General features: G+C 58.4%; 4 protein-coding genes across 4 annotated transcripts; all 4 read right to left on the bottom strand.

Annotated features, from left to right (window-relative positions):
• Positions 1-774: 774 nt before the first annotated feature.
• Positions 775-1,236, bottom strand: LSCM1_00096 (uncharacterized protein; the record flags this gene model as incomplete). The annotated part of the gene is made up of 1 exon (XM_067317755.1): positions 775-1,236. One exon carries the CDS (start codon positions 1,234-1,236, stop codon positions 775-777), a length of 462 nt encoding a protein of 153 aa, XP_067173860.1.
• A 972-nt stretch (positions 1,237-2,208) lies between these two features.
• LSCM1_00095 (uncharacterized protein) lies at positions 2,209-2,670 on the bottom strand (the record flags this gene model as incomplete). Its single annotated transcript, XM_067317754.1, has 1 exon — positions 2,209-2,670. The coding sequence occupies one exon, from the start codon at positions 2,668-2,670 to the stop codon at positions 2,209-2,211; it is 462 nt and encodes a 153-aa protein (XP_067173859.1).
• A 2,540-nt stretch (positions 2,671-5,210) lies between these two features.
• Positions 5,211-7,100, bottom strand: LSCM1_00094 (uncharacterized protein; the record flags this gene model as incomplete). Its single annotated transcript, XM_067317753.1, has 1 exon — positions 5,211-7,100. One exon carries the CDS (start codon positions 7,098-7,100, stop codon positions 5,211-5,213), a length of 1,890 nt encoding a protein of 629 aa, XP_067173858.1.
• Positions 7,101-10,108: 3,008 nt separating this feature from the next.
• On the bottom strand, positions 10,109-14,803 carry LSCM1_00093 (uncharacterized protein; the record flags this gene model as incomplete). Its single annotated transcript, XM_067317752.1, has 1 exon — positions 10,109-14,803. The coding sequence occupies one exon, from the start codon at positions 14,801-14,803 to the stop codon at positions 10,109-10,111; it is 4,695 nt and encodes a 1,564-aa protein (XP_067173857.1).
• Positions 14,804-15,187: the final 384 nt, after the last annotated feature.

Raw genomic sequence — 15,187 nt, 5'->3', positions numbered from 1 at the left:
ACGATTCCCCTCTGTTGTGTAGGTCCAAAGTTGGAGCACCCAACGTTTGCAACTGCCCCTGCGCCACATTCCGCGTCCAATGAAGGTCTGAGGTATCGCCAAGGAAAGCAAGTGGTACGCATACCTGTTTGCCGACGTGAGAAGACTGCTGCCGGGCATTGAGCCGCGCACATGGAGGCCTGGCCAATGCTCTGCGACGGTGCAGAGATGATTGCCGCTGAATGCACTTTCGCTGTGGTTTCTTCTTTTTCTTTTTTCAGAGGAGAAATGACAAACACACGAGAAAGGAGAAAAAAAGGGGAGTGAGCGGACACGCACACATCGCCCTTCACTTCCACCGGAGACGACAACACACCAAAAATAATACGACGAAAAGGAAAAAAAGACGGAGGAACGAAGAGAAGCGCAGGCGACGGAGGAAAGAAGGGGAAAAGAGGAGGAGTTGGTGGGGAGACGGAAGCGCATGTGCTGAGGCCGCCTTTCTTCCTTCCCCCTCCCCCACGCGGCATATGGGTGCTACGCGGGAGAAGAAAGAGGGCTGTTCGAAATATGAAACAAAAAGAGGCACAACATCGCTCCAGACAATACTCCCACCACTACTCATCGCTTCAACTTCCCCCCCCAGCCTCCACCCCGCCTCCGCTGCCCCTCTCCGACTCGTAAGCCTGCCAGTGCCCCGCATACTCTGTCCCCACTGACGGCAGGGTGAGCCGAGCGTCACGAACAGCGGAAAAGGAGACGGAAAGAGGTGAAGGAGCGGCGTTCTCACAGAGCTTACTTGCCGCGAGACACACCGACTGTCTTGCCGTGGCGCCCGCTCGTGCACGTGTGCTGGCCACGCACACGGAGGCCGTACGCGTGGCGCACACCACGGTGCGCGCGCATCTTCTTCAGGCGCTCAAGGTCGTCGCGCAGGCGGGTGTCCACCATCGAGCTCGACAGGTGCTCCGTCTTGCCAGTCTTGGGGTCGCGCTGGCGGTTCAGGAACCAGTCCGGGATCTTGAACTTCGCGGGGTCCGCAATGATCTCGGCGACCTTCTCCAGCTCCTCCGCGGTCAGAGTGCCGGCGCGGCGCTCCACATCGATACCGGCCTTCTTGCACACGAGGTACGCGAAGCGGATACCCACACCCTTGACCATGCGCAGCGCAAACGGCACCTTGCGCTTGCCCTCCACATTCGTGTTGAGCAGACGCACGATGTGCTGGAAGTGATCAGGAATGAGCGTGAGCGACATGCTTGGATACTCTCTCCGTTGTGTTTTCCTTTTTTTGGTAAGGTCGGGGAGGTCAAATCGGAGCGTGGCAATCGAGTGCCAGCAACGCCGGCGTGTTGAGCATTCGGTGTAAAATCATCGACACAGAGAAAACAACCACGGGCGAGAGAAGAGGGTGCGGGAGAGAGGGAGAGAGAGAGCGAGAAGAGAGGGAGACGCCAAGAGGAGAGCATTCGAAGACGCGAATGCACTACGGCAGACGTTGGCGTGGCGCAAGCAGTGTGTTGCTGCTAGATGATATGGTGTGGGTGAGAGTCGGCAGAGGAGGAGGTCATGCTAGTGCGGCTTGACGCTAGTCCACAGCGGGACGCTCTCTGCCGCGCATCCGACTGCCGTTATCAAGAGAAGCGGTTCGGCGAAAGGGGCCAACCGAATAGCCCTCCAACCTCCCCTCCGACACTGTTGCACCCCCCCTCTCTTGGCTACGGATGCGACTTGCGCGCAGACGTTTCCCACGCACACGAGGCGCGGAGTCCACTCCGCTGTATACCACGCAGAAGAACAGCACGCGTGGCGAGGGAGGGAGAACCCTCACAGGGACAACGGCAGCCGCAGAGAAGCGAAAAACGTCCGTGCCCGCCGTACCCGCAAGCACCCCGCCGTTCGAGGACGGCGTCCTCTGCGGAAAGCATGCAGCTATGGGTTGTGCTTCGTCTTCCATTTTCTTTTTTTTTGCGTGTGCGTGTGTGTGTGTGTTCAAATAAGAGTGAAAGGTAAAATCATCATGAGAAAGATTTCGTACGCAGAGAGGACCGGAAAGCGCTCTCAGTCCGACACATCAGCGCACGTGGCGAGTTTGGCGATTCACTCCCCCGCTCCTTCCCCTTACACCTCTCGGCCAATGTAACGCGGGAAAGAAGAAAGCACGCGCAGAGGAGGTCCGCCAGCAGTTCCGTGCAGCAACGCAGAGTGCCAGCTGCGACCTCACAGAGCTTACTTGCCGCGAGACACACCGACTGTCTTGCCGTGGCGCCCGCTCGTGCACGTGTGCTGGCCACGCACACGGAGGCCGTACGCGTGGCGCACACCACGGTGCGCGCGCATCTTCTTCAGGCGCTCAAGGTCGTCGCGCAGGCGGGTGTCCACCATCGAGCTCGACAGGTGCTCCGTCTTGCCAGTCTTGGGGTCGCGCTGGCGGTTCAGGAACCAGTCCGGGATCTTGAACTTCGCGGGGTCCGCAATGATCTCGGCGACCTTCTCCAGCTCCTCCGCGGTCAGAGTGCCGGCGCGGCGCTCCACATCGATACCGGCCTTCTTGCACACGAGGTACGCGAAGCGGATACCCACACCCTTGACCATGCGCAGCGCAAACGGCACCTTGCGCTTGCCCTCCACATTCGTGTTGAGCAGACGCACGATGTGCTGGAAGTGATCAGGAATGAGCGTGAGCGACATGCTTGGATACTCGGCTGAGCGGGACGGTGTACGTTGCACGTAAGGGCGGAAACGAAAGCAGCGCCACGTGTGGTGGAAAGTGCACTCAGTGTTAGCGCAGAATGGAGTTGAGCGAGAGTGAAAGGCAGGGGCGGAGCGGGGGGTCAAAGAGACGGGTGTGTGTAGAGGCGCCTTTAGGCCAAGCCGACATGCGGGGAATCTGCAGATTTTGCAGGCGGGCAGAGCTACAAGGGCCCACTTCCAGTTCGTGGCAAGTGGCAAAGGAACTCGCCATTGCGCGCGTGAGGATGCCGCCACCGTTAACGAACGAAATCGCAAATAAAGAGAAGGGTCTGAAGAGCACCCTTGGCGTCAAGTTGCTTCTCCTCTTTCTGTGCGGCGGCAACAAATGGCGAGACCTGCCAGTTTCTCCAGCAGCGCTGAGAGACTAAAAAAATAAAATAAAAAAACGTTGTCTCTTTTGCTCTCAGCTATCACAAGTGAAAGCCAAGTATGCGCCGCTCATGCGCGTGAGCCTCCATCCGCTCACGTGAGGCAGTGCGCGGATAATTTCAAGCAAGCGCATCTGTTGCGTTTCCTCCCTTCCGCCTTCATCGTTCCCGCTTCTACTTTCCCCTTTACGTCCACACTGCATGTGTATCTGCGGGTCGCTTCATCTGGACAGGACACCATTCGCCGTCACCACCACCACCACTGCTACCTTTTCTCCTCCTTTTCCATCATGATGCCGCGCCAAAGCGTGGCGCCGCAGCGTTCACGCATGATGATGATTGCCTTGCGTGAGCTCTCCCTCGTCCACCTCTGGTAGCAAAGCGAAACGTGAGTGGCGGCCGACAGCCCTCTGGGAAGTGCGCGTAAACGTCCCTTTCACAGAAAGAAAAGGCAAATGCGCGCGCTGAGGTCGAGCGGGCGGGTCTGACTGCCGAGCCGGGGCAGGAAGCGCTCGGTAACCTCACCTGCAGCGCCGTACCCAACGTCGATCTGGTTAAGAACATCAAAAGCGCTACGAGGCCACAGGTGATGCAGACGCACGATCCCACGCAACCTCTGATGCGCGACCGCCGCGAACTTGTTTGCGGGTTGTACAAGTCTGCAGACATCGAGATACTCAGTCGCGTGGCACGCGCGCCCCATATGCTGGAAGAAGCAACTGCGTAGCGTAGTCTGAAGAGAGCCCCTCACTGATGGCACGCGTGTTAGCCTATTCCGGTGCCTGAATAAAAAAAAAGATGAAGGAGCACGGAGAGAGCGATTGGAAAAGCGGTGAGGAAGGAAAGCAGCTATGTCTCTTGTGCATTTGTAGGCCTGGTGGAGGAGGAGTGTGAGAGCAAAAAAAGGGAAAATGAAAAAAAAACGATGAAAGGGTCTCGGACAAAAAAAAGCGCTGACAAGTGCAGAATGTTAACGGGGAGTCAACAAGCAGAATGCTCCAAAGAATAAGCAAACGGAAAGGCCATTCCAACGCGGCACGGAAGCCTTCGCGGTGGAGGGGTGAGCGACAGAGAAGTGGAGGAGAAGCGGTTCGAGATTGACGCCCCCTCGTGGTATGCTAGTGGAACTCATCACCGGCGGTGAAACAGCAGGCAATCCCACAGCGAGACGAAGGTGAGTGAGGGAGCGAAAGAGAGAGGGAGCGGGAGAGGGGAGAAGGGGCCAAAGGGACCAGACGAGAATAAGCCGACGCTGTGATGCTCGCAAGAAGTGTGAGGAAAGCGTTCAGCACGCCGGTGTTGGTAGAGGAGGCACCGCTGTCGAAAGTGGATGGCCCAATGGGCCTTATGTACGGGTGCCACCCATTGATTTCAAGAGGGAGAGAGGGGAGCTGACGCAGGAGAAAGGGCAAGGGGAAAATCGAGGAGCGATAGGCAGGAACGCAGAGAGCAGCCGTTAACAAAAAAAATGACAGGGGTGCATTGGTGTGGGATTCGGAGAGCAGAAGTGCACAATGCGATGGGGGCCCAGGCAGATGGGCTGAGAGCGGTCAAAGATCACGCATGAAGGAAAAAGCGAGAAAGACAGGAATGTTGAAGGTAAAGAGAGACATGCGCGAGGTTCGACCAGGTGAGGAGGGTGCACATTCACGTGCGGGCAGCCATTACAAAGGCATCTAGGTCTGCGTGACAAGGACGGATGCCTCCTTTGGATTCTGCAGTGCAAAGCCTTTTTCATTGATGACCTTTGGGGCGGGGCGGGGAGGAGGGGAGGGGGCACGGTGAGCTTCGCCTCTAAAAGAGGGTGGGGCACCAAAGGCTAGAGAAAAGTAGCGAGAGGTCGCGCCAGTTGAGAAGAGAGACGCCGCAGATCAACAAAAACGTGAGCATACGCCGCCTGGCCCCTTCTTTCCCCTCCCACGCCCTTCCACACACGCGCACGCATACTTTAGGGCGGCGACGGAGTCTCTCAGACCACTCCGTCGCTGTGGATATCTTCTTGCCTTTTCCTACGGGAGACGCGCAGTGCGGAGGCAGCTTACTTTGGCAAAGGGGACGAGCAACACATCACACACACACACAAAAAGAGCTCCAAGTGACGCTAGAGTGCTACACGGCCGCCTTCTTGGTCAAAGTGATGCCGGCGGGGTGCGCAGCCGCATTCAGAATCACGGCACTATTCGCAGTCACAAGCGCCTTCAGTACACTCGAAGGGACGCCCTCGTGCGCCGGTGCGATAGGCAACGGCTGCAGTTCTTGTGAGCTGAGCCACGATGTCGACGCTGCGTCCGATGTTAGAGCAGCCGTGTTGGCCCCAATACCGTGCGGCAGCGTAGATCGAGGGAGAGAGCCACAGTGGGCTTGAACGGCTGCTTGACAGGCACTTCGATTCCACTTTCTTTTCCCGGCAGCATAGTGCTGCCGAATGACCTCTGGAATACAGCTCGCGGACGGCGCAAGCCTGCGAAGTGGGTCTTGAGGAGACGAAGGCGCTCTGAAGAGAGGCTGTCGACTCCCGCGTGGCACATGGCCCTTCGGCAACGGCAACTCTGGACGGCACCGCTCCCACGCGAGCAACGGCGGCAGCGGTGCGTTCTTGGGGAGGCTCGCGGCCCAGTTGTACTCGCCCACTCCATCCCGCGCCAGATGCCGACCTTCCGCGACGGTGCGCAAGTAGTCTGCAATGGTGTGTTCGAGAATGAACTCGCGGGAGTTCCGCAGGGTCGTCTCCAGCTGCCACATGAGCAACATGTGCCCCAGCTCGGCGATAGTGTGGGCAACCAATGCTCGCAAATACACGTGCGCGGCACGCTCTCCGGGGACGAGGTAGTACTCCATGCCCCACACCACCTCGGTGGACCACAGCAGCACCTTCAGTTCCCCGACCACGGCCTCCACCACGTCAGACTTTGCCTTGTTGTTTGCCAGGAAGCACCCCGTAATGTCATCGAGGCCGAGATAGTCGTAGATGGCCAGCAGGCCATAGTTCGAATCCAGCATGCGCTCAAAGTACTGAAGCTCCGGCGTGAGACCGCCTTCGTCTGCTGGGAAGAGGGTGTGCATTCGGTCGGGGGTGAGGCTCTTGAAAACGCAGTCGCCAACCATCTCGAGGCGCTCAAAGGTTTCACCTCGACCAAGGCGCTCACTGGAGCCCGGCGCCACACCAGAGTCATCCGTCCTCAGTGTCAGGCAATGACGGAGAACACCACGCGACTTCAGGAAGTAGAGCAGGTAGCGCACGCGCCACCTTCGCGTCTGCAGCTCACTCGACGAAAGTGAAAGGAGGCGGTCGAACGAAAGACTTCCACGCTTCACTGGCGGGTGATGCAGGTTGTGCCACCAGCGCCGAATAATCACGTCCACCAGGTCAAACTCGCGGAGCGCGCACGGGCGATGATGGAGGAGACTGCGACTCGGCACTCCATCCTCGGCAAAGAGCGGTGACTCGGCATACGTGACGTGGAAGCATGAAGAGGCGGGAGTGTGGAGCGTTGCTGTGTGAGCCGACGCGGAGGCGCACATGCGCTTGCTGTCCTTTAAAGAGCATCGCTGGCCCTGCCGCGGCGGCGACGACGGTGAGGACGAGGTCTGCTCGAGGAAAGTGAGAATCATACCGATGGTGCGCTTCACAAGTGCGATGCGCGCAGTGTGACCAACAGTGCTCCGGTGCGAGCCGTAACTGCCTTCCAGATGCGCGTTGCACAAACGGCAGCGTCTACTCTCACTGTCATAGAAAGGTCGCTTATCAGAGTGCGAATCTTCGGCCTCCGTCACAACGCGCTCTGCGCAGCTTACAGCTTTTCGAGAGAGGACTGTTTCTTGCGCGGCGCTCACAGACCACTCCTGTATTGCGGGGCTGGTCAAACGCTTTGTGAGCTGATGCGGCGCGGCTCCGGGCAACGACGGAGATGCCGGCAAGACCACGTCACGACGATGCGTGCGGGAGGCAAATAGGGGATGGCCAAGTGGTTGCCACAGGGAAGAGCGGCAACGACGCATCGGCTGCACGAAAGCACGCGCCAAGGCGAGTACACTCTATTGGTCGGCCAGTCGCCCGCTGCCCTCAAGCCACGTAATCCATCCGCCTTCGCAGTCTTATAGGTCCGGAAGCGAAAGGTGGCGGGAGTGAAGAGGAGGAGGCAGGAGACGTTTTCGTTCAAGTAGGTCCACCTGGAATACACCACCGCCACAGCATGCACACGCCCACGTGAGCAAAAGAGACAGCGCGAGTCTGAGGTGCGCCTGCTAGAGCGCCTGATGTTGATTGCTAATACGATCGAGCACGCTTCGTCCCTTCCAATCGTGTACCCGTCGATTTCCCCGTACCAGTGAGGTTGACTGAGGGAGAGAGGGCGCGTGACAAGTAGCACCAAAGGCGGCCAAAGAGCCACGAGAGGAGACCAAGCAGAAACACAGCGGATTTGTGAGGGAGAAGAACAAAGGTGTCGAAGCGCGTGGGCGTCCCTAGACATCATGCGGAAGAAAACAGTTGACGGTGAGCCGCACATGTCCCATGCGATGCAGGAGGCGTTTGCCATTGCTGCCTCTTTTCCGCTCCGCCCCTTAACCGCTCCTCCTCTGTCCTGCTTGACGTCACGGCCCGCGTTCTGTCTCCTGTTCGTGCGTGCTGCAGCCATCTTTTATCACAGATGGCTATCGCATGGGAGCAGAGTGGGCTGTATCACTTGGCCCTTCTTCCTTTCCGCTTTCACTTGAGTGCTTGTGTGCGCGCCTCCTCACAAACGTCATGAAACCACAATGGACGCGCTTCCCTGTCTTTCGGGCGCCGTTGGCGACCCACACCGCACGTAGCGCTCTCTCCGGAAAACGAAAAAAGAAAGGGTGGGGGCTGCCAGCCCCCTCTCTCTCTTTCTGAATCGATTACATCTTTCAAGTCAACGGGGGCAGCGCCGTTGCTCAATGCCGCGATAGACTTCCTTCTCCCAAGCCACAAAAACAGGAATGCTCCGCTGAGATTTTTATAGTTCCCTGCAAGCAACACGCCATCTGTGGAGCAGGAGGCGACCGCGAACGGACCGGATGAAAGCGCAAACAAAAAAAAGCGTGCACAAACGTGTCGTTGCCAGCGTGCGCAGGCACAGACGCTCATTCTCATCGACGCGCAGCGGAGAAGACAACGTGCGGCGTAATTCCGTGCAAAAACGAAAAAGGTGTTGGGTCTAAGCAAAAACTTTGAGACAGCGACCCGGTGAAGAGCCAAAAACGGCAACGCCATCGTGTGGGTGATGCTAAGAACCGGCGCACCTGCACAGAAGTGGCCGCTCTCGCACGCGCGGACGGGAGCGGAGCCGAAAGGTATAAAGTAGGGGTGGGAGGGTGGGATAGGCACGTAGCACAAAAAAGAGTGCCTCGTCCCTCCCTCGTAGGTGACCCCCCTCTTCTGTCAACGCGTTCTCTTCCGCTGTTAAGTGCTTCTTCGACGGTCACGGCTGCAGCGCCTCGGGGCAGTCCTTGCTGGTGCCACTTTCCTTTTCTTCGAGCCAACCTCAGCTCTCTTCAATTACTCACCCTCATGGAAACAGCACACAGAGAGAGAGAGCGACGTAGGCGTACGTGAACAGCAAATCATTAGAGAAAAAATGTCTGTCTCTCCCCACGCCCTTTCCAACGAGCAACGTCGGCGAAGCTCCATTCGCACTGGAGTTGCCACAGATCTGAGCGCCTAGGTGCGAGGCACCGGTGAGCATGCGGTACAGCACCTTCCGGGCTCCGGCGCCTCAACACCATGTCTACCTCTCGCCTCGCGGATCACCCCACAGCATCTCCCATCACGCCTGTTGTCGTGTGCTGCGTCCCTCTGAAGCAGGGCTAGTTCACGCGCCCCAGATCAGCGGCTGGCAATGAGGGACGGGCGCAATGCCTACAAGTCACCCCGATGCTTCGCCCATCCTACATAAGGCGCAATGGGGTCGCTCAGGCGCACGCATTACCGAGGGAGCGCCACGCAGTGTGTAAGCGCCGGCTGATGTCGTGCGACATACTTCTCGTCTGTTCTCCAAATCGTTGATAACCAACAGTTCGCCATCCCTCAAGGCGGTTCTGCATGTATGGGTGGGGGTGGAGGGGAACTGCGTAGTTTCTTCCTACGCCGAGCGGAGTACTTGGGCATGAGACACTACACACTGTGGTGTCCGTCCCCCTCCCCTCTTCCCTTCCTCCTCCCCCCCCACAACCGGCATCAGGGGCGAGAGGCGAATATGCAGTAACTCAGCAAGCGTGAGAAAACGCTAAGCGAAAGGAGAACAGGGTGAGAGCAACATCTCGGGAAAGGGGAAGCGTGCGCTCGCTTCTACCCGCGGAGTAAGACCGTCGGCCATGGAGATTTTTCAATCAGGCGGGGAGATGCCTACATGAGCGGACGCCTTCTGCAGTTTTGATCGTCTCAGGAGAGTGAAGCACGGTATTTTTCTTTCTCGCCCACGAGGTGGCGCACAGAGTTTACCGCAGGCGCCTTCACGCCACGGCGAGTTCCACACTTTCTACTCCTCGTGCCCCCCTCTCTCCGCTGTGGTCCACCACCCATTTTGCCGGGGAGGGAATAGGGAGGACGCTGGCGCTTGTGCGTGAGCTAACGGCAACTGCTGGTTGCCTGCTGAATGGGCAGCCACGCATATCAGCTTAACACCATTCTCAGAAGGCGAGGAGAAACGGGGCAACGAAGTGAGACACGATTGCACGCGCGAAGCGCAACCAGAACGCAGGAGGAGGAGGGAAGGGGGGCACAAAAGAGAAAGAGAAGGGGACGGCAATGAAAGTAAAAGAGGCCAAGCCAATCGATGAGGGGGGAGAAGAGGGGAGTGTACGAGATGGGATGCAAAGCCAAGAGAGCTTCGGAGGAGATTAGTGCGTGCAAATGGGAGCTCGACACATTTTCGCGCGCAACGAAAAAGTCTTGAATCAAAAAAGAAATCACACTTAACTGAGAGGAGCACAGCGTTGGACGACATTAGAACAAAAGAGTGAGAGACAGAGAAACGTGGCGGCGATCATGAGAGCAGAGTCATCAACTCCTCCGCTGTGGGGCGCCGAGCGGGATCGAACTCGCAGCAGCGGTGGATGGCCCTCTGAAGCTCCTTGTCGTGCAGACTCGTTGGAAGGTCTGGCTGCATCGCGCATGGCGTCCCCGTCTGCATACTGTGCCGTATTTCACCCGCGTAGTGCGCGACGAAAAGGTGGTCAGGCTCCTTGTAATGGTGCCAAGGGTGCACACCCGTCACCATCTGAGCGACTGTGATGCCGAAGCTGTAGATGTCCGCCTTCTCGTTCCAGATACCGAGAATAGCCTCTGGAGCCGAAAACCTCGGTGTTCCGCGCACCGGTGCCGCATCCGTCAAACTTCGCCCTAGTGAGGCGGCGCCAAAGTCTGCCAGCTTGCAAGTGCCGTCGGCTGTCATGAGAATGTTCTCCGGCTTGATGTCACAGTGTAGCCACGAGTGCTGATGAAGGTAGCCAAGTCCGAACAGCATGTCACAGGCGTACTTGCGCGCCGCCCTCTCCGGGACCACCCCGAGACTCTGAATGAGAGAACGGAGCGTTCCGCCAGCCATGTATTCGCAAATAATGAAGAAGAAATTGTCTTGCACGGCGCAGCAGTCGTAGCCGACGATGTTCGCGTGCCGCATCTGCGATAGCGTCTCTACCTCGCGGATAAGCTGAGGAGCGTTATTGTCATTTAGTGGAAAGACCTTCATAGCGCCAAGCGCGCCAGCCTCGGATACCACGAGATACACTTCGCCAAAGGACCCACGCCCCACAAGCCGCGAGGTGCGGTGGAAAACCTGGCCACTGACCGACACGATATGCTCCGGCAGTTCGCAGCGATAGTGCGTCTTGAATGCAACAATGATGTTTTCAGTGCTTTGCCTGAGCTCCGATCCCAACGCGCAGCCAGCGTTGCCACCACTGGTGCCAACGTTCGAGGCAAAGGCAGAGAGTCCTTCCCCAGCGCTGCGCTCAAGCGCTCTCAACGCTGCTGAGGCACCCGCGTTACAGTCATCGCCGTTCACGAAGCTGGACGCCCTGCTGCGCTGGCGTTCTGCCGCGAAGTGTCGGTGGCTGTTCGATAGGGTCGACGATATGCCAGACGGGCTATGCGCGCTCTCCCCTTTGTCAAGCAGCTTTCCATGCAATGACGACGAGACGGTGGATGGCGGCAGTGGGGTCGCCACGCACAACACACTGCCCTCCTCTCTGGCCACCGCGTTTTCATCATGCCGAAGCACCGACCTTATTTCCTCCGAATCCGTTCCGCTAGCCTCTGCGTTGCCTGCCGCGCCGCCGTCCTGCGGCAATGACGACCTCGACGAGGCTTGCGACTTCTCCTCGTCCTCGCTGCCTCTGAGCATGAAAACAGGAAAGAGGGCATCTTCGCTGCAGTGCGAGCTTGACAGCAGCAGCTGCTGCCGCCGTGTCATGATGAGCCTTGACTGCTCTCCCACTAACGCCCGCGCCAGAGCCGCCTCGCTGCCCGCGGTGAAGGTGTCACTGGGAACGAGGCCAAACTCGCCGGAGGCAACTTTGCTGTTGCCTGGGAATACCGTCTGGGAATCTTCTGCGGTGGTGCTGCCGGCGGGCTTGAGACAGTGCTGCCACTGCGAGCTGTGGGACTGCCTCACCTCGGAAAGGTGATCCGCGATGAGCTCTTCGCCTTCGAGGTGCTGCCAATGTCGGCGCTGCCGTCGATAGCCACTACTGATCAGCTCCTGCTGACGTTCCACCAAGGCGTGGAGGCGGCGCACTGGCCACGATAGCATCTCGTGCCGTTCCGCAGCGAGCTTCATGTACTCGCGCATTGCTTCCAGTGCCTCCTCTGCTCGGCGGTAGCGCACCAGCTTGAAGACGGAGTTGACAAGCTGCATATCTGGCGTCACAGCAACTTGCCGATTACCAACGATCTCAGAGACACCGTACTGCACCCATTGCTTGTCATGCGCATAGTACAACTGCATCACATCCACCGCGACAGCCGTCACGAGAGCTTCACACACCACCTGGTCGGTGGCTAAAATGGAGCAGCCGAGGTAGTTGCTAAGGCTCGTCAGCGACTGCGCCGCCACGACGCTCTCGCCCATGATAATACGTGCCTTTTGGTGCTCCGTGCCAGTGGTGCCGACGTAGTTGTACCCTGACGCGATGCCCATGCTGACGCTACACCCCAGACCGCTGAACGTCTCACGCATCGCCAGCGCGCACAAGCAGGCCTTCTCCTGATGCCGCGGAACTGGAAAGTGCGAGTTGAAGGATATAATTATCTTCTGGAACTCGATGACCTCTACAACGCCGTTGGCGCTCGTCGAGTGATTCAGCACCGTCTGCACAAAGAGGTTCACCACATCGACGGAGTCGCCCGCGTCCAGGGCGACGTTCGCAAGACGAACGACAAGAATAGTGGACTTCGTCCGGTGAAAGCCGCGCTGCAGGAGTCGCGAGTTATCGACGGGGCTCGCGAAGATGCCGCCGAGGGCATTTCGCAAGCCGAACGGCTGCGGCGACACCTCGGGCGCCCCTTCCTCGCGGACGAAGAGCTCGTCTGCAGCGCCCGCGCTGAGTGCCACATCGTTGCACGACAGGATGGGCAACTCCAGCGACTCGTCGGACAAGGCGAAGTTACTTTTGGTGAGCAGCGACTGCGGCAGAAATGGACGATACGCATTCAAGTTCGTGAGGATGAGCTGAAACTCGCAGTTGATAATCTCAGCAGATGTGATGAGACGGGCAAGCATACTCGGCTTCTGGCGATCTAGCACGTTGCGCATCCGCTTGGTGTCGTATGTCGCAGCGTGCGTGGAGAGCTGTGAAATAACCTCCACCACATTTAGCATCTGGTTGACAGCCGCCATAGCAACACCACCGAGGAGGGACATGCAGATGATGATGATGACCACGCAGATGACAATCTGCACGTAACCTTCCCGGCTCAGCGAGGTGTCCAGCGGCACCGCGTATGCGGCGAGGAAGACAGTGGTCGCTTTCCTGCCCGTGGCAAAACGCAAGTAGTCTTGATAGACCACAACATAGTCGTCCACTATCCTGGTCAGCGTGAACGGATCGTCCAGCAGGTATCCGTCTCCGAGGGTCTGGGTGCCCTGCAGCGTTTCTGTGAACGCGCTGACCATTTTGTCCAGCATCGCTCTCCTGCCATCCCCGCGCTCGCGCAATGCGCACGGGCTGCCGCTCGCGTGGCACGGGGGTTTCGCTTTTCGATACAGGGGCGCCACATCGTCGTTGCCGTATGCGAGAATGGTGCCGTCGACGCTGAAGAGCATCGAGTAGCTCTCCGTGTGTTTCTGGAGCCCCTTCTCAAACCTCTGAAACCAGCTGTCAAGGAAGCTGCCTGTATCGCAGATAACCAAGACGCCGCTCACCGTTGCCTGCCGCCGAATGTTCAGGGTGGAATGCACCGAACCGTCGGGCATGATGGCGAAGTCTGGGTTGAGAAAGTAGCTATAAGAGAGGTTGGCGTGGCTACTCACATAGTTCACCTCCAACGGCATGTACTTGTAAAAGGCCCCGATGTGCGGAGCGCCCGCTTCGTCAAAGTCGATGGCGTGGGCCACCATACGCGAGTTATTCCCTTCGTCAGAGCGCATGTACACGCACCTTGGCGCTGTGCGGCTCGGCATACATGCAATGGCTAGCCCCATGACAGAGCAGCCCGAGGTGTTGATCAGTGATTCGTCGCACATGGGCACATAAATGGAGTGCGTCTTTGTAGCGTTCGGGGAGTACAGCCACGTCCACCATGCGTCGAAAAAGGGACGATACAAGGCGTTCTGTAGCTCCGTTGCGTTCTGCCATGAGACACGCAGCATCGAGGAGCGAACAAAGGTCATGAGATTGTGTGTGTCCGCCTGCAGCGCCTCGTGATAATTCTTCAGCAACATAATCGAGCTGTTGAGGATCATGCGCTCGCCCATCTCTAGATACATGCGATGCGTCAGTGTTGTGTAATGCCTATTCACAAAGCCAATACCTCCTCCGCCAGCAACGGCCAGCACAACGATGATGACCAGCAAGACGAAGAGCAGAACACAATTTTTGCTCCGCACGCGCGCCAGCGTTCGCCGCACCGTCGCATCCGCCGGGTCCACCTCGTATTCCGTGAGAAGGACGCCATCCTCGCCTGCCGCCGTGGGCTGAGTGTTGTCGCAGTATTTGCGACGTGCATTCACGAAGTCCGGCCACCGGTTATCGTGGCGGTCGACCGCGCGACTAGTTTCGCCATGGCCGCACCGCTCCAGAGAGGCACCACAGCCTGGGATGTGCGTGGGACGCAGGGCTGTTGCACCTGCACGGAGTGCAGGTTGGGACAACGCAGCGCCGACATCGCGCGCTGCCCGAGAGTGAGAGCGCGTAGTGTGGCTCCGCGGTGCACCCTCGCTGGATAAGACGTCGCGCATGTTGAGCCCCGCCTTGTCGCGTATGCGTTCGCGCGGCCGGGAAACAGCGCCAGCACACGCGCCAGTACGTAGCGGCCGAAATTCCTGCATGGAGGGAAGAGTTTCAGAGAGCGGTGCCGCTGTCGTCAGCGGATTGCCCTCCATGGACTTCGGAATGTCGATTGCGTCGACGGCGCCTCTCTGATGCGGAGTTGATGCACACGTCGACCCTTCGACACGGTCCGCTGCCTCAAACTCGAGCCCTGTCACGCCCCCGCTGCGGGGCGTCAGATGGGTGAGCATTTGCCTAATAGACCAAAAGGGAGAAACAGCATTACACTCTTAAGCAGACGAACGTCGACAATGAGGGCGAGAGGAGCAGACGGAGGCGCTGAAAAAAAAAGGGCGGGCGAGAAAGGCTGTTGGGGAGGAGGGGACGAGGGCTCGTTGGTCCGAGAACGTCGACAGATGCACCGGCGAGGATGAATGCAGCGAAGCCAGAAGGGGGGGCGGGGTGATCACCACACACGAAAAAAAACACAACGTGAGCCACACAGAAGGCAAGGTAAACAGAAGCAAGCGCAGGGCGATTGTCACCTCTCACTGGAGCGAATCGGGGATGTGTGAAAGGAGACGCGGAAAGCGTTACAGACTCCCTTTGGCATGCCCTTCACTGTCGCTCGAGCC

Source organism: Leishmania martiniquensis, chromosome 36, assembly GCF_017916325.1.
Source record: "Leishmania martiniquensis isolate LSCM1 chromosome 36, whole genome shotgun sequence".
Taxonomy (NCBI): Eukaryota; Euglenozoa; class Kinetoplastea; order Trypanosomatida; family Trypanosomatidae; genus Leishmania; species Leishmania martiniquensis.
The sequence above is the reverse complement of the archived record's forward strand: the minus strand, read 5'-3'. Positions and strand labels throughout refer to the sequence as shown.